The 22,364-nt window shown below is 38.2% G+C and overlaps 1 protein-coding gene across 9 annotated transcripts in view; it reads left to right on the top strand.

The window, feature by feature from the left end:
• The window catches only part of TMEM68 (transmembrane protein 68), a 33,581-nt gene that overhangs the window by 1,882 nt on the left and 9,335 nt on the right, over nucleotides 1-22,364 (top strand). For 5 of the 9 annotated variants that reach the window (XM_079902374.1, XM_079902373.1, XM_079902375.1 and 2 more), the window contains 5 exons: nucleotides 4,927-4,971; nucleotides 5,788-6,181; nucleotides 14,349-14,513; nucleotides 15,152-15,184; nucleotides 17,208-17,401. In XM_079902374.1, coding sequence (XP_079758500.1) covers nucleotides 5,857-6,181; nucleotides 14,349-14,513; nucleotides 15,152-15,184; nucleotides 17,208-17,401 — 717 coding nt within the window. In that variant the 5' untranslated portion in view covers nucleotides 4,927-4,971; nucleotides 5,788-5,856. Of the gene's footprint in view, nucleotides 1-4,926; nucleotides 4,972-5,787; nucleotides 6,182-12,458; nucleotides 12,603-13,101; nucleotides 13,144-14,348; nucleotides 14,514-15,151; nucleotides 15,185-17,207; nucleotides 17,402-22,364 lie in introns of those variants that run through there. The other 4 variants (XM_079902379.1, XM_079902378.1, XM_079902381.1 and 1 more) reach the window with 4 other exon arrangements.

A 22,364-nucleotide genomic window follows, 5' to 3' on the forward strand; every position in this document is an offset into this window, starting at 1 on the left:
GGAGGGGTTAGGAAATAACCTAGAATTTTGGTAACTAAAATATTATATCTCCCCCAAAACATCTTTTAAGAATTATAGTTTTTATTGGATTAAAATACAGTGGTAGAGAGTCACATACAGCCTATGGTAAATTGGAGGGGAAGAAGAGCCAGGCAGAAGTAGAGGGAAGATAGAAATTGCAATCTTAATATTTTCAGCCTTTCTGTTAGAGAGAGAGAGAGAGACTTGAAGTATAATGAAAATCCGAGTAGGAAGTAGGAGGACTGGGTTTTAATTTTGGCTCTTGGTTTTTCACTGAATTAATTTAGTAACTGGGTAAGTCAACTTGGCTTTCTATTTTTAACTTTTCCACAAAATTAAGAGGTTGTATTCATTGAGTTCTAAGGCCATTTTCCCATTTTATCATAAGTAAGTATTTTATCAATTCAAAAGCTTGTTATTTAAATTCCTTTGATAGTTCTCTAGTGACAGATTTTAGGACACTGTCTTGGTCCACATTTTTGTCCAAAATTTGGATGAAAAGAGTTTACATCCATCTGTATTTAGTTAGCCAGCATTGGTTAGGTGGCTAGTGTGTGCTAGGCATAGTATTCTAACTGCTTTTACATATGTTTTCTCATAACCATCTATTTAGTGACATATCCCCCGTGTTTAGAATAGTGCCGAGCACAAACTACATACTTGTTTGATAAATATTTATTGAGTAAATGAATTAAAAACCGAGTGATGTAAGTCTTGTTGGGGCATCTTCTTTTTTATACACTGTATTCTATCCCCTCTGGCCTAGGCCTCAACAGTAATCTCCCTTGCATCTTCCATTTCTCGTTCTCTCATTGATACATCATCACTGGTGTTAAAAGCTGCTGTATTTTTGTTCATCGTAAGACAACAAACTTGATCCACATTCCTTTCTGGATACCCACCTGTTTTTCTGTTCCTTTTTGCAACAGTAATTCTCTGAAGAGTTGTCCGTATTTGCTATTTCCAATTCATTCCCTCCCATTCTTTCTTGAACTTTCTCCACCTGACTTTTATCCCCACTCTATCAAAACCGGTCTTATCAGGGCTTGTCAGTGCCTCTGTGTTGTAAAATCCAAGGATCAATGATCTTTATCTTACTAGACCTCCAAGTGTCACATGAAACAGCTGAGGACTCCTTTCCTGAAACACTTTCTTACCTTGACATCCAAGATGCCACGCCTGGAAGGAGAATGCTGGTTCCTCATTGGCTTCCCAGCTTCTAAAATGTTGAATGCCCCAAGGCTCAGTCTTGGAAACTTTTTTATTTTATATTCACTCCCTAAAGGGACCTTCTTTAGTTGTACGGTTTTCAATACTGGTCTATATGTCACCGAATCTCGGGTATATTTCTTTAGCCCTGACCTTCCTGCTAAACTCTGCTTGTGTCCAGCTGCCTTCTGACCATCTCCACGTGGATGTCCAGTAGAATCTTAACGTGTTCAGACCTGAATTCCTGATGGCCAGGAATTCCTGGGGTGTCTAAACCTGTTCTCTGGCAAGTCCATCCTCTCACAAGCAGGCTAACGATGATGATGATGATGAGAGTAACACTTGTTTAGTGCCTTTATGGTGGGAGGCACTCTTCTGAGCTTTTTTCACGACAGTCTCATTAGGAAGGCACTGTTGTTATTCTCATTTTATAGAGGGAGAAACTGATGTTACGTAACTTGTCTGGGTCACACAGTAAGTGGCAGAGCCTCCCAGGATACAAACCCATGTTGCCTGGACACCGTGAGGCCATACCGGACTTCTCTCGCTCACGTTCTACATGCATTCACCAGCATATCCTGTTGGCTTTATCCTCAAAATACATCCAGAAGCTGATCATGTCTTACAGCCCGCACGCTGGCACACCTGTTCATCACTCATCTCAGTGACTGCAATAACTTCCTGTTTGCTCCCTGTGCAATGTATTCTCAACACAGCAGTCATTTAGAACCCACCCTTCTGGTGCCTTTTCCATCTCACTTAGGTGAAAGCTGGCCCACAGAGTTCTGCAGTGCTCCCCACTTCTGACTGCCCCACCCCCCGCCCCGCCCCATCCCTCTTCCTCAACCCAACTGCTTTGCTGACCCCTCCAAGTGCACATCCTTTGTACTCACCGTTCTTTCAGCTGGAATTCTCTTCCAAATGCCCGCACGGTTTGCTTCCTCACGTCCTCAGGTCTTTGCTCAAACATCCTTTTAGAGAAACCTTCCCAGACCACGCTGTATAACGTAGCAGCCTTCTCCTTACCCCCTTGCGTGCGGGATGTTGTCTCCATGGCGTCTCCATCAGCTAATGTAGTATATCTAAGTTCTACTGTTATCCCGGTTTTATAGATCTTAGCAAACCCAGGCCCAGGTGGGTTACTCTACCTGCTCCGCTCCATATTGGATAAGCAGAGTCAGTCACAGGGCGTGACCCGAGTGGTGAAAGGTTACGGAACCAGGTCCCAGGAGTGGATGAAAGGACTAATAAGGATTCTGACTAGAAAAGAGGATTTTGTAGCTTTGTGATAGCTGTCCTAAAACTTAAGAGGTTGTCTAATGGAAGAGTTTCAATGGTACAGAACTAGGTCTATGGGGAAAATTCCAGGGAAGTAAGTGTAAGGAAGGTCTTTTTAGCATTTCGATGAACGGTTCTGATGGTGGAAAGGGCACCTTTTGAGTTTTCTGTTCTGGAAGGTTTTAAATCAAAATCTGGGTTGATCATTTTTGGAGGAGGTCCTTGCGTGCAGCACTTGGACGCTGTTAGCAGACGGCAGGATCTTGTGAGTGGTCCGCATAGCCCCTGTCCCTGGGTGTCTGCCTTCGCACTGTCCCTCTCCGCTCTACTGTGTGTGTTAAGTGTGTGTAATAAATCAGAACATAACTATGGACAAGAGGTATAGTTCTTTTACCAATTTGGGTGGGGCGAGGTACTAAAGAAGGTTTTAAAATCACAAGATTTTACAATCCTATTAAAAATTGGAAATGAAACTAGATTTTTTTTTTAAGATTTTTTTGACATGGACCATTTTTAAAGTCTTTATTGAATTTGTAACAGTATTGCTTCTGTTTTATGTTTTGGTGTTTTGGCTGCCAGGCATGTGGGATCTTAGCTCCCTGACCAGGGATTGAACCTGCACCCCCTGCTTTAGAAGGCGAAGTCTTAACCACTGGACCGCCAGGGAAGTCCTGAGACTAGATTATTGGGACAATTGTATTAAGCAGTAAGGGTCAAATCACCAAAATGATTGGTTTTCAGGCCTGGGAAGAGCTTCTTTTAACATATTTGAGAGGCTATCATAAATTTTAATGTATTACTATTTGAAAGCTCTTTCTGTTGATATGTAATTCATCGTAATATTCACCATTTAAAAATGTGCAACTCAGTGGTTTTTAGTATATTCACAAGGTCGTACAACCATCACTACCATCCAATTCCGGAACATTTTCATTATCCCCAGAAGGCACCTCTGTTTCCATTGGGAGTCACTTCTCATTGCCCCCAGCCCCAGCCTCTGGCAGCCACTAACCTTTCTGTCTGTGTGGATTAGCCTGTGCTGGGTATTTCATGTAAATGGAATCATACAAGGTGTGGCCTTCAGTATCTGACTTTTTTTTACTTAGTATAATGTTTTCAGGGTTCATGCATATTGCAGTATGAACTAGTACTTCATTTCTTTTTGTGCCTGAATAATATTCTGTTTTCTGGGTATAGCATATTTTTATCCATCCGTGGATGGGCATTTGGGTTGTCCATTTCTTGGCTATTATGAATAATGCTGCTGTCAACACTTGTATGCAGATATCTGTGTGAATATATGTTTTCAGTTCTCTTGGGTGTATACCTAGGACTAGAATTACTGGGTCAAATGGTAACTCTGTGTTTAGCTTTTTGAGGACTGATTTCCATGGTGACTGCACCATTTTATATTCCCACCAGCAATGTATGAAGGTTCTAATTTCTCCATATTATCAACAACACTTGTTATTTTCCTTTTTTTTTTTGAATATAGCCATCCTTGTGAGGAAAGCTCTCATTTTAAAAGCTCTCATTTAGCGTGCTCTGTTGCACGCTAAATGATCAAACACTGGTAAATTTTAGCAGTTTGCCTCTTTAGATGGATTGATTAAAATGTGATGTAAATAAAACACAGGTTGTGGGCTTAATGTGTGCTGTGTCCACCTTCTGTTACCGTAACAGGCCCAGGTTTCTCACAGATAAATGCTATTGGTTACAAGGAAACTGGACTAAATCCTCTAACGCTGGAAGAACAAGTCAATTCTGTGCCCTGCTAACATGCTAGTTATCAGCAAGATAATCTTGGCTTCAAGACAACATGTAATTGCTCTTGTACATCTGTCTCTCCCTCTCCCTCCATCCCTTTCTTTCATTTTTTCATTTCCTGCCTCATCCTCAAAGGACTTGAGATGATTTTCATTAAGTTTATATGGTATGGAATAATGATAAAATATCTCTAAGGGTAGAATCAGAAGCAGAGAAAATAGTGATGGAAGCAGGAAATCTTCTGTAGGAGAACATGATCATGAGGCTGATGCAACCGCACCATCGAATATCATGTCTGACCATCAGCTCGTTATCTGGCAATGACTAAAAAGAGACAGAGTCTGTTACACATCTTAACTTCATACTTTTTCTCTGAAGAAGCGAAGTTTCTAGAGCTGTGAATTTAAAAAGTGTCTCAGGTGGGGCTTTATAGTGTGGAACTAAAACAGTATATAGAGGTGTCCTCACTAAAAGCACTGGTAGTGTGAGTATAATTTTTAATTGTGATACATTAGTATAGGGCTGTAAGCATAATTGTCACACATTGGTGAAAGTGTCTTGCCATTTATTTTATGGAAATTCTATCTCTGGGTATTAATGATTATCTTTTTTTAAATCATTTTTCTTCCTTTTATATACTGTGTTTTTCAGAATACAGACATTGAAGCTTGGGACAAGATATTTATCTAATTTCTGGTAAGTTAAGTGAATGGTTTAGAGAATGACATAGAATAATTGCATGCTGTATTTTTTTTTTTTTTTTTTTTTTTTGCGCTACGTGGGCCTCTTACAGTTGTGGCCTCTCCCGTTGCGGAGCACAGGCTCCGGATGCGCAGGCTCAGCGGCCATGGCTCACGGGCCCAGCCGCTCCGCGGCATGTGGGATCTTCCCAGACCAGGGCACGAACCCTTGTCCCCTGCATCGGCAGGCGGACTCTCAACCACTGCGCCACCAGGGAAGCCCCATGCTGTATTCTTTCAATCATTTAAGATACAAGAGAAATTTTAGTGACTATAAGATAAAAATGACACTGACAAATTTGTATTATTGTATAATGTCAGAGGAACAGAGAGCTTTTCTATAAACTTGCTTGGAAAAGGTAATATCTAAAAATGTATGTCATCATTTCCTAAGAATTAGGTTACTTTTATTGAATCAGATATTGATGTTTTCTTCTATGAAGAATAGTTATCTCAACATAACCTAGTTTAAGATACAAACGTTCAGTATGATCCATTAAGATATAAGTCAAATTATTAGATCAATCTGAAATTTCATTCATCAGCTTTATTTTCCTCTTGTAATTGTAGCTTGTGAGTTATTTCAATAGCTAAACCCAACACTCTTCACAAATGAAACCCATTTTCACATTTAAATCTGCAACAAAGTTAACTTGTTAACAATCTACTCATTTTTGGTATTAAGAAAGGACTACACAGTATTCATGTAGGCTAAAACATTTAACATTTCAGCTGTGAAGAGAATAACTTTGGATTATTTTTTCCCTTTTAGTGGCTAAATTAAAGACCTGCCATGATGTCGAAGAAAGAGACTGAATTTGTCATTTTCACCTAAAGAAAAATGATAGACAAAAATCAAACCTGTGGGACAGGACAGGATTCCATGCCCTCCATGACTTGTCTGATCCACGTACTTGAAGAATGGTTTGGTGTGGAGCAACTGGAGGACTACTGGAATTTTGCAAACTATCTCTTGTGGGTTTTTACACCACTCATACTTTTAATACTTCCTTACTTTACTATCTTTCTTCTCTACCTTACTATTATTTTCTTACACATTTATAAGAGGAAGAATGTATTAAAAGAAGCTTACTCTCATAATTTATGGGACGGTGCCAGGAAGACGGTGGCAACGCTGTGGGATGGACACGCGGCCGTCTGGCACGGTAAGCGAGATTACTTTGAGTTTTGGGCTCCTTTTCGTGTGGGTGGCGCTGAAACCGTGTTACCCTTTCATTTTGTTGATTGAGGAAATATTGAAAAATATAATGGAAGGGATAGTTACTATTTCCTGTTACCTGTTTGCATGCATTGTGCATATATATGTCTTTCTTAAAATGATTTTTTCTGAGCACACTAGTTTCCATTAAACAAAGAACCACGTAATAATGTAGACTATTACTCTAAGCTCAAATAAAAAATTAATAGTTAAGAATCTAAGAGAGTAAGAGATGAATTAAAACAGTATAGAAAACTGTTTTGAAATTGCTTTATTTTGCGTTTACTTCCATTTTGTTCAAAATAAGTTTGACTTCCCCAGTGTAGAGATTTTTAAAAAATGAAAAATAATATTAAATAGTAATAACATTAAATTAGATATAATATATATACCAAAATGTACCCGTTTTCCGTTTGCTGTGTGACTTATTCAGCTGACATGTTGTCATTTTAATCCTACATATGCCTGCAAATCTTTTTGAGCACTTGACTGTCCATTACAGTCAAATGCTTAACGTGCATCAGTTCTTATAATTCTTATAATGCTGTAAAGAGAGTCCACGTGTTATCTCCATTTTACAGTTTTCCCATAAGGAAACTGAAGAACAGCGAGGTTGTTAGGTGCCCGAGGCACGCCAGGACACCAGGGAGAAGGGCCAGGATGCAGCCTCTGACTCCTGGTTCCAGGCCTGTGCTCCTCTGATCTGTGCTGTGCCGCAGGCTTGTCCCTGGTTGGGCTCAGGGTCAGAGTGTAGCGGTCGACAGACAGCAGCTTTGCAAACAGGAACCACATGCCGTCGATGTGTTGAATTCTTAGTATTTACCCATGAATACGAATGCCCTTGCCAGTCCGTACAACTCTCACACCTGCTCGTGGTTGTTCACCGGAGGTGGGATGCTGTTTCAGCATTCCGTGACCAGAGACCGTGCCTATGTGGACTGCTCTCGTTCACTGTCTTTAAAGCAGTGAGACAGAAATTCAGTGGCCTCGTTTACAGTACTCGGGAAACGATGTCCCCCTCCCACTTATAACCCTCTATACTTCAGGGTAATATATGTTGTAAGGAATTTGAATTTTTTTCTGTTTCGGGAGACATGATTTAATGTGGATAAATTCAAGTGTTAAACTTATTTTGTAGGAGCATATATAATTTTGAGGTATTTATTATTTATTTTCCTGAGGTATTTAAAAATATGCACCTATGGCTCAGAGGAAGTAAAATATATAGTTCTTACCATGTTTTAATGTTTTATTTATAATAATTTAACGTATTTTAGTAAGATAAGTGATGCTCTCTAAAATGATTTTCCTCACTCTGCTCCTTAGTGACGCACAAAGGCGTCTGTGTGTGTATTTGGATTTCGTATTGATGTCAAATCAGTTTTAATTTATGCTTTGTAAAGAGTCTTCAGAGGAATTTTTTAACTAATAAAAATGTTCATTTTAGAAAATGTGGCGAGTAAAAATAAAGAAGAAAATAATAGTCACCTAAAATTTACCATGCAGTTGAATTCTGTGTGTTTATTGTTTTTTATTTGTGTGGCAGACTAGTATTTTCATGTCACTGAGCCTCCTTACATGACTTATAATGACTATATGGACTCTGTAAATCCTATAACTAATTTACTTACCTATTGAGCTGTTGTTTGTTTATAACTGGTTTACTGTAAGTATCTTTGTATAAGAATCTATCCAGTGTTTCCTGTTTTGAAGTTAAATTTTACCCTCTAATGTATATTATGTAAGTGCTTTATCATTTTTCAAAAAAATCTGATTCTCCTACATCAAGAAACATGAATTTGGTATTTCTTAGATACCTGCATTTCTAGGTAGTCTGTCAGTGAAGCCCCTGCCCTCAAGTTGCTTACAGCCTTTAAACTATAAAAATTTTGACTTTTTTACTTCACATTTTACTATTAATTTTTAAAGAAATGGACATATTTTATTCAGTAAAGCATCCTATAAATTAAACCATATGTAGTAGAGTTTTTTATGGGAAAATTAAATTGGGATTTCAGGAGAACATTCCCGCTGTCCTTCAGTTGGGTAAGAGTTTCCTTTCCCCTCCTCTGTCTTTCCCCCAGGGAAGGACTCCTGGGTCCGACTCCTGAGTTCGAACGAGGCCCTGCCAGTCACCACGGGGGGACCTTGGACAGGTTACCTGATTTCTTCTCCCCTCCCTTCTCCCTCTTCCTCCTCCTCCCTTCCTTTTGCAACAATTAGGATTTTTTTAAACTTCATTTTAAAAAAATTTAGAATTACAGAAAAGTTGCAAAAATAGTGCAGAGTTCCTATTTTTCACTCAGCTTCCCCTGATGTTAACATCTTACATAACCGTTTGTATAGTTATCAGATTAACAGTGGTATAATACTATCAACCAAACTGCAGATTTTATTCACATCTTACCAGTTTCCCTGCCAGTGTCCTTTTACCAGGATCCCATCCTGCATTTGGTTGTCACGTCTCCTCCAATCTCTGAGGGTTTTTTAGTCTTTTATGACCTCAAACTTCTGAAGAGTACTGCTCAGTGATTTTGTAGACTGTCTCTTAATTTAGATCTGATGTTTTCCATAAATTGATTGAAGTTGTGCATTTTTGATAAGAATCCCTCTGATGGTGGGTCCTTCTCAGCACATTGTATCCGAGGTTCATGATGTTGACATGTTTTATTATTGGTGATGGTGACTTTGATCACGTGGTTAAGGAGGTGTCTGTTAGGTTTCTCCACCACAAAGTTGCTATTTTTTACTTTGTAATTGATAGATGTCTTGGGAGAACTCCTTTAAGACTATGTAAATAACCCTTCTCTTCAAACAAGATACTTAACTTTTCTGGACTTCATTTCCCTCTTCTGTAAAATGGGTTGTTGGAAGGATTCACTGGGCCTTGATGTAAAGTACTTAGAATAATTTTTATTACATAATAAAAGTTCAACAAATGTTAGCTATCACCATTACAGAGCATCTTTCTCCAATAATTTGGAAAGCACTAAAATACATCACTTGTTTCTTGGTCACTATTAAGTTCAACTTCACACACCTACTATGTTCAAGATTCCTAGTATTTTCAAGGTATATTTTTAGGCTATCAAAGTTTTGATTCTTATTGCTAGGAAGAAATGCATTTTGCCACCCAGTATATACATACAGGTATATACTATTTCATCAAAAGTGTATATACTCCCTTCATGCGATCTGCTCTATTTTCTATTCTACTCTCTCTTATTTAAAAAGCAAAATGCTGACTATAACTGACTAAAGTGATTGCATAACTCAATGAGTGATGGCAACCAGCATTTGAAAATCACAGGTGCAGGTTAGCACGGGCACACCTCTAGTAGGAGGTGTGGTGTGGGGAAGGGCACAGGTCGTGGAGTCAGATGCATGTGGGCTTGCGTCCTGGCGGTACCACTGTGTGACCTCAAGTAAGTTACATGGGCTTTTCTTACTTGGGTTTTCTCATCAGTGCAGGGATTCTGTGAGGACCAAATGAGATAGTTATTACGGATCCAATACAGTGCCTGTCAGGTGAATGCTCAATAAATGTTCATTCTTGTTTCTATGGGACAAAAGTGAAAGCACTATTCATGGAGAAAGTAACTTTTGAACAAGGCTTTGAAGAATGAGTGGGAAAGAAATTGAGTAACTATTTCACACCATTTTGTTTAAAAATTAAATAGACAGTTTTGCAGGAAAAAAGAAATGATCAAAATTGGTTCAAGAAGGAGAGAGAAACAGAACAGACCAGTAATCATGAAATAAATTGGAACAGTGGTCAGTCTGTATCCTCCTCCCTTCACAAAGGGCCGAGAGCCCACAGGTTATACTGAACTTTTAAGGAACAGATAATGCCCATCTGTGTTTGAGAGTGTAGGAAAACATGTGGAGCTACACAGTTTATTTTGCAAAGCTAGCAGAACTTTGCTACTGAAACGAAGGAGAACACAAAAAGGAGATTTGCAGGTCAGTCTCATAGAATGTAGTTTTATAAAATTCAATAGTTATAATAAAAAAAAATCTTAGGAAGCGAAGACTAAAAGGTACTACTTCAATAAAGGGAATGTACCAGGAATCTTCAACAAAGATGATCCACATTGGAGAAGTGGAGAAGTATTAAAGCGAGTCCCATAAGTAGGGACCAGAACAAGGAGGCTCTCACCACTGCTATTTAACATTGTCCTGGAGCTCCTAGAAATAAGTACAGAGACGAGAAGAGAAGAGATGCCTGAAAGCCAAGTGAATCCACCTATCAGTACTAATAAGATTAGTTAGCAAGGGAAATGGGCGTATGATAAACACAAAATTAGTAACTACTCATATACCACCAATAATCATTTTTAAAATGGAAAGGAAAAATGCTACTTGAGACTAGATCTAACCAAAAAACACGTAAAAACTTTATGGAGAAACTGTATACTTTACAAATGGAATTCAGAAAAGGTGAAGTGGATAGAGAGTCTCAGCGTAGTAGAGATGTTGCTCGGCAGCCCACACTCCCAGTTCCTTCACCAATTCAGTAGACTTCTAACACGTTTTCATCAAACGTCTAAAATTCATATAAAAGGGCAAACAAGAATAACCAAGACAAATTTGAAAAAACAAAAGAGGAAGTTTTCCCCTAGCATATCAAAACCATTCACATTTATAATGATTAAAATTACAGCGTTGGTACAGGGAAAGGATCATCACAAACAGATCAAACAGATTAAAAAGTCAGAAATGTGAATTTAGTAAATGATAAAAGTGGTATTCCAGATCAGCAGGAAAAGATATAGGAAAATATTTGATGATCTCCAACTACGGAAGGTCTTAAAGAAGATGCAAAACAACAAAAACTGTTCAAAAAAGACAGAACTAAAAGACACATCAAAAGATGGGGCAGATCACCACAAGTCATTTACAACATGGCTTAGAAAATAATAAATTAGTAAGAAAAGAAATCCAACTTAAAAGTGGTCTAAGCATGTGGTCTAAAAATGGTCTAAATATAAACGCCAATAATTATAACGGATTCATAAGCCCACTAGTAATTCGGAAAGTGCACATTAAAACTGCACTGAGATAGCGTTTTTACTCAGAGGATTGGCAAATAATTAAAGTATGTTGACATTAAAGGATGAGAATGTGGAGATGGGAACTCTCACTCGGTGCATGTGAGAAAGTACCGTAGTGTAGCGAGTCAGGAGGATGATTTGGTAGTTTCTGTTATCATTTAAAATGGGCGTGTACCATATGATCAACAGTTACCTGTCTTAGCAACCAGTCTAGTGATAAATTCACACATTCAGTGCACAAGGATGCATATAAATGAAGGTTCATTGCAACCAATATTTGAAAAATTGGAAACAATCCAGTGGTCCCTAAATAGGAAAATGGCTAAATGAACTGTGATAGGAATTCATTATGGAATCCTTTACAGCCATTAAAAAAGTCATTAAAAAAAATCGCTACATGTGTATATCAAATAGATGTCCAAGATATGTTGTTGAATGGAAAAACTGAGATTCATTGCTATAGTCCTAATAGGAAACTACCTAGGTTAAAACATGCACACACCTCAGTACTGAATAAAAGGCAGGGTGTATTCAGGACCAGAAGATGAATCATTCATGGGTGAGATGTATGCGGAAGGATGAACCTGGAGAAGTAGACAAATTAGGCTTTCAAGGCTCTTGAATGCTATGCTCAGGAGTTTGACTTTATTTTGTAGGTAGTTTGCCTCTGTGTGCTTTCCGGAGGAAGACTCAAAAGGATGGTATTGTTATTTTACCATAGTGTGTAGGCGTATAGCCTTGAAAATGGATTATTGGTGACAAATTTAGAAAGGATCTCTCTCTTAGGAGAAGATCATCCTTATCTGGATTCAAGATGCTGATGTCTAAAGCCAGTGGGCAGTAACTCATTTACATAGTAAAGAATCGCTATGGAGGTAGATGAGGCTACCTGAGCTCCCGTGACCTTCAGATCCTCGCCAAAGAATCTGGAGAGGCTCAGGGGACAGAGCAGGGGAGGTAAATAAATGCGCATCTCTTGGCATCCAATAAGAGAACCGCAATCGTCCCAAGGGTAGGGCTGTTTACATTGAAGGGGCCCAGACCGCTCGAAATGTGCATAAAGTGTGCATACGGAGGCTCCCCGTCCCTGGACAGCGGATGGACGGACGGTGGCGATAGCTGCGGTCCCGATTGCGTTCTCTGAGCTGCTGTTGCCCATCAGATCCCCAGGACTGGGGTTCTGTAGGCAGGAGAGGACGGGGCCACACTTCAAAACCAACACTGGGAAGAGGGAGTGATAGATTTCAGAGTTTCTGGAGGTAAAACGCACAGAAGCTGGTGACCAGGGGAATACAGAGTCTGAGCGAGGAGCAGGTAACGTGCCCCAGGATTTCTGCTTTTGCTCGACAGGGAAACATGGGACAGGAAGTGCTCCTTTAGAGACGGTCACGTGAGCAGCACAGAGGAGGGAGGCGCCCTGAGTCCACGTGACACCGAAAGAATCTGACATCACTTGATCGGTAATTGGGACCTAAAAGGCCTTGACATTGACCAGAGTGATTATCTGCCGGTGCTTTTATAGTGAGGGGCGGTATGACCACATCCACGCTTTACGAGTGACGCAGTTGAATATTGGGGCTTAATGTTTAGTGGCACGATGGTAAACTCTAGTTTTTGTCAATAATGAATTGATTCATTGAATTTTTCTACTTTCAATCAGGTGACCTGGTATTAAGTAACAATTATTTCTCAATTCTTTTTTTTTAAAAAAAAAGTATTCTGGAAAACAAGAGAGAACCTCAGGAATATGCTGTATAGAATCCCTGAAAGAAGTATTCTTTATTTCTTGGAAAATTTATCTGATGGGACAATCGATCCTTTGGATAACGTCAGACAACTTCAGTGACTGTTCTAAGTAAATTGAATTATTTGAATTAGAATTCGGTAATTGGGAAGAAATGTTAAAAGTATAGACACATACAGAATCTTGAAATATCATTAAATTTAGTTTTTAAAAACATTCTCTTGAGCCCATTTGAAATATTACCAAGTAGTTTATTCCTTCAGTAGTGGGGGGGGGGGAGTGGAACTCTGTCCCTGCCCGCGTCAGGTACCTTTGGCAGGTACCGGTTCTTAGAAGCGGTGGAAGGCTTTCCTGCGCTTCTCCCTGGGCCAGGTTTTGCTTTTACAAGAGAAGCTTCCGGGAAGCGAGGGGGATTTTGTTCTCTGAATCTTTAGCAGGGTCTCCCGTGAGTCTCTGGCCTGCCCTGCCCCTGGTTTTCTCGTGCATATGCGCTGAGGCCTGCGTGAGGCTGGGAAGTGGGTGCAGACTCTTGTTTGTCTCTGGGTTGTCGGGGATCCAACACCTAGCGCTCGCCCACATTCGGTCTTTAAGTGTTTGTTAACATTTTGGTTGTTTTCTTCTCTCCCACTTTGTGGCACCTGCCCGCCCTCCCTCCCACGCGGCTGAGAGAGCGACTTCAGCTTTCTAACGTGCTGCTGCTTCTCCTTAGGGTGGGAGTGAGGTTCTCTTACGGCTGCAGAGTTGATTTTAGTTTTCTCCTTTTCTGTATTTGCGACTGTTAACCTTCTCCAACAGTGAGAAACCAGGCTGACATTATCCTTAATATGTAAACTGATTTGATCAGTCCCCCTGGGTGTAATCAGTCTCCCATCACTGCCACCGTCCCCTGCCACTCAGGGACACCACCCTGCTCCACTCGGGCTCTGACCCCCATCCTCATGCCACATGGCTCCCCTCCTTTGCCCGCCCAGGCCCCAGCACCCTTTCTAGACTCTTCTCCTGTGTGTGGGCTCTCGTGACCGTTTGGGTTTTGACTCGCCATCCCGGGCCACCCTGTACGGATGCCCTCTTCGCCCTGCCTGGGCTCCAGCACCCACCGCAGGCCACCCTCCACCCAGGCACCTACTGCACGCCGGCCCACCCAACCACTGTAGGACCGATATATTCAGGGAGGGAGGGAAGGGGAAAGTGGATGGAAACAGGGGGGCTTGTGCTCCCGAAAGAAAGACTGAGTGTCTGAGTTAGTAACCATCCTTTAGTATAAATAAACTAATATTAAATACATTTTAAGTATCTGTATTTTGTCTTTCTAACAGGTTATGAAGTTCATGGGATGGAAAAAATACCAGAAGGGCCAGCACTGATCATTTTTTATCATGGAGCTATTCCCATCGACTTTTACTACTTCATGGCTAAAATTTTTATCCATAAAGGCAGAACTTGCCGAGTAGTAGCTGATCACTTTGTTTTTAAAATTCCAGGTAAACTTTCACTGTAGCTGGTGATATAAAAATGTTTAATTAACATGATCAAACTATGTGACAGTCTGTATGTCTTTGAGTTTAGTATCTGTTTTAGGTAATATACCTAAATATAAAAACATTATGGCCAAAAATGTTATCTAATTTCTTTCTCTATTAACAGGTAGTCATTATTTTTTGAAGTTAAATCATAAAAGAAATTGTAACTTTTTCCAAACAATTAATTTGTATTTTGGTATAGAAGGTAGTTGATTTTTCATATGGTGAATTTTTCTATGAGATATTGATCTGGGAGTTTAATTTTATAGTAATTAGTGTTTGATTACTGTCAGTTTGATAGCAAATCAAAGTTAAAAAAAATTAGCCAGGATATATTTTGTCTTTATATAATCATATAATATTGCCTCAGAAATCCTAACCTAAAGAGCCTATTATGTCTTTTATCATACTTGACTTGCTTGGTAGAATTATAACTCTTAAGACTGAGGACCACTTTTTTTTAAATATTCATATTCATAAAGGCTTCGTACCTCTTTAAAAAGATTAATAAACTGAATGGTTTCAAACATGATAAGAGTTTTAAAAAATATCATTCTAAAGTAAACTCATTAAGATTAAATCTTATTTTCTTCTGTCAGGAAGTCAGCAGAAACAAGCCAAGAAAGTTTATGGTATGTTCTCTGGAATTGTAAAAGCAAAAGCCAACCGTCAACCAGATAAACACCAGACAGTGAATGAAATAACAGTTCTCTTAGTGCCTTTCATAGACATGGTTAATGTTTCCAGCATCCTTGGGCCACTAAAAAGCCATTTGTACTTTGTGTATAAACTAAATTGGCTATAAAATGTATTTCTTTGGACAGTAATATGATCACTATATAATAAGCTTGGAAACTACAGGAAAGAAAAACATCATTATATGGTCTTACCCTCCTAACATATATCCGGTTATCATTTTGATTTATTTTGTTCATTTTTTAAAAAATTAATTCATTCATGTATTTTTGGCTGTGTTGGGTCTTCGTTTCTGTGCCAGGACTTTCTCTAGTTGCGGCGAGCGGGGGCCAGTCTTCATCGCGGTGCGCGGGCCTCTCACTATCGCAGCCTCTCTTGTTGCGGAGCACAAGCTCCAGACGCGCAGGCTCAGTAGTTGTGGCTCACGGGCCTAGTTGCTCCGCGGCATGTGGGATCTTCCCAGACTGGGGCTCGAACCCGTGTCCCCTGCATTGGCAGGCAGATTCTCAACCACTGCGCCACCAGGGAAGTCCTATTTTGCTTCATTTTTAATTTGCACATCTTCACGTTATGCAAACTGTTTTGTTCTTTTTTAAAAAACTTAATGTAGCATTAACATTTTCCCATGTTTTATAAATAACATTTTAAATATATGACTAAAATATTTACTTAACTAGTTTTCTCTTATGGAACATTAGGTTGCTTACTTTTTTTTCTTTTTATAAATAATAAATGTGAATATTTTTATTTAGCATTTGACTTAAAAATTTCCCCCTTTATGATCTTTATGATCTTGTAATTTATTAAACCTCCCGTTTATTCATTTATCATGAGAATACATCTAGTGAAATCAGTGAACTTTTAACATAGTATAGGATGAGAATTATTTCTTCTCAATAATATTGATAATCTTGCTTCAGATCCTTAAACCTGTGAGAAGTTGGATTATTCTGCACAGTTTTCACTCTCCATCCCCATATTTCCCAGTCTCAAGGGATAATGTATACAAACACCAGTCCTCTAAATTTCCAGTTTAGGATTTGGTTAAAATATTTAATTACTGATAGGATTATTTCTTTCATCCATAAATAGCTATAATTTGAAAAACTGTATAATATTAAGACTGGAATTAATTGTTTCTGAGCCAACCACTCACTTTATTAAAAACTCTTAATGATATTGCTATCATTGTTGATTTAAAAAATTTTTTATTGTGAAATTAGCAGTATCTAACTTTTAATTTCAATAGCTTTAACTGTGGCTTGCCAATTTTGGTAGAGCTAGAGCAGTCAGACTCACATTCTCTTGAGTGATTCTCTTTCTTATAGGGTTAATGGAAGATTAGATGTGTGATTGATGATGGGATGTCCTTTCTGATTGCTCTAATAAATACTGTAGACAGTGTTTGGCCATGAGATGCAGTGGAAGGAGCTTTGGACTAGACATACCTGCACCGGAATCTCTGCCCTGCCCTTTGCTAGGTGTGTGACTTGGAGCAAGCTTCTTAACTCTCTGAGTCAACTTTCCTCATCTGTAAAATGGGAAGAAGAATCCCTATTTTCCCAGGTGTTTTTTTTTTTTTGGCCACCACACAGCACGGCATGTGGGATCTTAGTTCCCCAACAAGGGATCGAACCTGTGCCCCCTGCAGTGGAAGCATGGAGTCTTAACCACTGGACCACCGGGGAAGTCCCATGAGTTTTAATTAAGAATTTGAATATGTAGCCAGAGTAGTAGGTGATCACTGAGAAAGTAATCAGCGAGACATAGCTATTAATTTACCAGCAATATTAATCTTATGTTAACCTTAAGAGTTGTTGTTGGTTTAAAAAAAAGTAAAAAAAAGAATTTACTGATTTAAGTATAGATAGTACATTATGTAGGTTGTGAAGATTTTTGCTCTTGAAGAATTGGACAAGAAGTACTTAAGATATATCTTCATGCTAATGTTTCTTACAGGGTTTAGTTTATTACTTGATGTATTTTGTGCTATACATGGACCAAGAGAAAAATGTGTTGAAATTCTGCGGAGTGGTCACTTGTTAGCTATCTCACCAGGTGGTGTTCGAGAAGCCCTGATTAGCGATGAGACCTACAACATCGTGTGGGGTAATCGTAAAGGCTTCGCTCAGGTTGCAATTGATGCAAAAGTGGTGAGTTGTATAAAACTGATTATTAAAGGAAAGCTGTGTCTTTAAAATAAATGCTTAAATAGCTTAAGAGTATATCAGAATTTAGATACTGTCATTGAACTGCTTTAAAAATTAGTGTCTGTAACTCTAAGATAACAATAGAGAACTATTCCTTGTGCATGGGAAGCCATCTTTATAAAAAAATTCAATCTGGAAATTTGCAAATATCTAGCAAAGCTTTATTTTATGCTTCAAAATCCAGCTTCTTTTAATCAGATTTATGAAATTTTTTGTATTCCTTCACTTATACTTTTTTTCATAAGTATAATCAATCCAACTCCGTGTGTTTTAATCCTTTGGTTCAACTGAGTTGGCACGTTTCAGTGATGGCTGTTGGTTGGTTTCATTGTAATTCTTGCATTTGTGACCAATTTGTATAACAAGAGAGCCCAAATAATATATGGTTCCTACCATTTTTCATCAGTAAATGTGATCAGCTCTCTAATAGTATGAATAAAGATGAGAAAGAGATATTGGTGTAATTTAGATCTTTTTAAAAGAACGAATTTGTCAATAAAATTAAGTGTTCCTCTGGGATTCACTGTAATTATTCTACTTAGTAAACTGGAAAATCTGAATGTCATCTTGTTTTTTTGCTTTGGAAAGTATATCTAAGCTTTTTGGTCTCTGTATTGTACTTTATCCTATGAAACATTTATTACTTATGGAATGTTTCTTCTTTGTTTTCTGTTTGTTTTCATTATAGATTGTCTATCAGAAAAAGAAATCATAGCACTTGACAAGGTGGTTTTCTTTTTCCAGGCCAATTAGTTAGGGACTGCTGCTAACGCTTTCACGTTTCTGTTTTTTGTGTGTGTGTTTCCACTGCTGTCATATAGACACCAGTCTGCACCCTTAGCTTGCCTGTTCATCTTGCAGATACAGGCTTTTGATTAAAAAGGAAAGGATTATGGATGACTCCTTCTAACCCAAAAGCAACATTTGAAGAAGAATGGACATTTTCCCTTTATTTTTTAATTGCAGAGTTACAATAAAATAATATACATTGAGCTCTATTCTCTGTACATATTTGTATATGTAATTCCTAGAAGTAAGTTATAGTGCTTTAACAGTGTGATCTTGGTATAAGTTAATGTACTTGTCCAAGTGTTTAATGATGGACAACATAAAAATTTAAACACTACTGTCCTATAGTCGATTATAAACTCCCTTAGGACAAAGCCACGTTTTATATTCTGAATTCCTAGTACAATGACTAGCACTTAGTAGGCTCTCTGCATTTGTTGAATTGATTTTTTAAATACTACAAGAAAGGAGTCTTTTGAATTTAAGTCTATGTTAATAGTATTAATGATACAGAAAATTAATTTATAGCCCATTTTATTTTCCAAAAAGTCTTATGTACTAAGGTAGAAAACAAAACCTTAGACTTTATGAATAACGTAGAATATAAGATGATATATGCACAGTTGTTCCGAAATTAAGGATAATCAGTGTAAATGTACATTAAAGCAATGATAACAGCTAAAAACTTAAAGATAGTTCAATCTTCAGGTTTGTATTTTGAGAGAATTATTTCTTCCAAGGTTTAAGGTAAAAGTGACAAAAATAGATTTGGAATCACACAGATTGATCATGGAATTCTAATTCCTCATCCTTAAGTTACAGTTTTAAGGACCATTGCCTGGAAGAAGTCTTGAAAGAAAAAATTATATAGAGAAAGAAGCCCGTTTATCAATCCCTGAGTTTCTAGATAATTAATTAAGATAACCTAGATAGAGCTTCCCTGGTAGCAGAGTGGTTAAGAATCCACCTGCCAATAAAGGGGACACGGGTTCTAGCCCTGGTCCAGGAAGATCCCACATGCCGCTGAACAACTAAGCCCGTGCGCCACAACTACTGAGCCTGCGCTGTAGAGCCCGTGAGCCATAACTGCTGGGCCCACGTGCCACAACTACTGAAGCCCATGTGCCTAGAGCCCGTGTTCCACAAGAGAAACCCCGCAATGAGAAGCCCACGCACCACAACAAAGAGTAGCCCCCGCTCGCTGCAACTAGAGAAAGCCCATGTGCTGCAACGAAGACCCAACACAGCCAAAAAAAAAACCCCGATAACCTAGATAATTTAAGGTTTTTCATACAAAACTTGAGAAAATTTAATAAACAGCCTTTTACAAGTTAATAAACAAAAATCTTTAACGTTGCTGATTTACAAAATAGCACTACATCACTGATAAATCTTGTACCACCCTAACCTTTCTTAGCACTTTTAAAGGCTTTATGTTGGTACCCCTGTACAGTAAGTAGGTGACATATGTAATTATTCCAGTGTTACAGATGAGGAAACTCAGGCACACAGAGATGAAGGGATGGAGGGACCCTGTCACACAGCAAGTCAGAAGCAGAGCTTACAGTTCAGGACTGCAGGCAGCTGGTACACTGCACAGTGAGTCCGCCAACCCCAAGATTAGAGGGCCTTGCAGATCCGCGAGGGAAGCCTTTCAGTCACATGAGGATACAGTTGTAAATGGTACCAGCAGCTTATTTGAAAAAGCCCTTCTTAGGTCTCACAGAATTATCATAAACTTTGAATAAAAAGCTACGACTGTTGTTACAAGACTAACCACATTTAAATTGAAACAAAGGAATGGAAATTCAAGTGAAAATCTAGGTCATCAACAGAAATTCACAAAATATTGGCAGAAAATATTTAAGGCTCGTCTGCAAGTTACAGGCTTTTTGATATAATCTAAATCACTCTTATTTTGTGAATTCCTGAGAATTCTGACTGCTAAGAATTTTTAGGTAATTTCGTAGCTAAATAATTTGGGGAAAAAAATGAGCCCATTTACTCTAATTGGAAAACAAATAACAGATGTAAAAGAAAATAGCATTCATTTCAATAAAATTGTTTATATGTATTATCTCAATCTATAAAAACCTTGAGATGGGATCATTATTATTATTGTCATTTCATACATGAAGAAACAGGTTTAGTGACCTGTCCAATGGTTCCCACTTAAATTTTTGTGGCAAAGTTAAGACTCCAAGGCCACGCTCTATTCCCCAAGAATAGTTTTAACAAAATACACATTCTCTACCTCTTCACACACGTGTACATACATGTACAGAGACACATGTACACATGTGATCAATTTGATTCTAGGTTACTTATGCAACTACCTTGTTATACAAAGTGTGCGCAAACAAAGGAACGAACTACAGTATGAAGTTGTAATAAGGTAATGCTTGCAGCTGTAAGGCTGCAAGCTTGAATGTAAATTTAGAAACCAGGGTATAGCCTGGAATACTGAGTTTGTAGGGTAAGCCTTCTCCGGTTTAGTATCTTCTAGAAATGCCCAGCTTCTGGAGAGTTAGCCATTTAAAGGATGATATATATATATACCTGAAGAGTCTTTATAAAGTGCAGCCTTCAATACTAACTTCGGGGTTCATGCCAGTCAGTAGACAAAAACCTAGCAGCACTGATCAGAGAAGGCAAAGTGGTGTATATATGAGCTGAAAGCTTTCTGTTCCTTCCTGGGCATCTTAAGTTCTCAACTCTAAAGACATAGTAGAAGTATTTAAAACATTAGGATTCCAACCATCACTTTATTCTACAAAACTAGTGGTGGTTTTAGGAAAATCATAATCTGAATTTTTTTACAGAAGAGTCAGTCTACTTTGTCTTAGGTGTTAGCTTTATGAATTAACTCCATCAGATTTTAAATTATTCATCGGACTGCTTCTTCTTTACGCGGCTTTTCTGGTTTTAAAATTGCTGCTGCCTGTTTCCTACCCTTTGTATTCAGAGAATACAAGCTAATTCCTTAGAATTAGCATTTTCTCTCTGTCCTGTTGATTCATTCCTTCTTTAGTTCACCTGTCACACTGTCTTTTAGTACCTGCTTTATTCCAGGCACTGTTCTAGGTGTTTCCAGCAGTGAACGAAACCAAGTCTCTGCTATGGGGGGTCTTGCTTCTAGTGAGGGGAGAGTGATAAAAACTAAATGATCAGTTAGGTGATTGAAAGGGAGTATGTTTTATGAAGAAAGCTGTGTCTGTAGACTCTTCCCTTTGGTCCACCAGATTTCACTGGTTTCCAAAGCTGAAAAGGAACGGCTTTTTAAATGTCAGCTTATTTAAATGTTTCAAACCCTGCTCACTCAGGCAAGTAATTCTGTATTAACAAATGCTGATAGTAGACTGTAAGTAAAATGATCCTCGCCCCCGCTTCCAGTTTTATCTATTCTAAAACATCATTTAATTCAGTATGTACTGAATGTGTACCTCTTAAAGTGTTTTATTCAATTTTTTATCTACTTTAGTTTCGCCGTGGCGTAACTTCCTTGCATGATCCTTTGCTACTTTATCCATTGTTTCATGACATTTAGATAAGGTCTCCATTTTTAAAAAATCATATTTAACCAATAATGTTCATGGAAAAATAAAAACCATGAACTTTTGAGCAGACATCCTCCAAAATAATGATAGAACGTGTTCTTTTATGTATATGTTTTTCCTTTTTTTACTTTTTTTGGTGTTGAGTATTATACTTACTTTTCATTGATGTTGAACATTATTAGATTTAATAAGCTCACAAAAACATGGTGTTTCACTAATTCCATGAGAGCCTCTTGCTAAAACTTGTCATTTGAACATATGTAAGTTTCTCCATAGAGAGAATTTCTGTTTTGAAACTTTTTCTTCAGTAGCCCACTGAAACCAGTTTAATTATCACATTCATTTTACTTAATGAAATTAATGATCACTTTAATCTTAATTTTGAGTTTCAAGAGTTCATGTGGAATGATAGGAAAGCCGGTAAATGAAATATTATATATTACCACTAGAAGGTAGTGTTTCCAATTTATATTTTTCTACAAATGATCATGTTCATTTTAGTCTGATAAATCACACTGGTGATAACAGTATACCTTTATTTTTAAAATGCCTTGGTTTTG

This window comes from Stenella coeruleoalba, assembly GCF_951394435.1.
Source record: "Stenella coeruleoalba genome assembly, chromosome: 17".
Taxonomy (NCBI): Eukaryota; Metazoa; Chordata; class Mammalia; order Artiodactyla; family Delphinidae; genus Stenella; species Stenella coeruleoalba.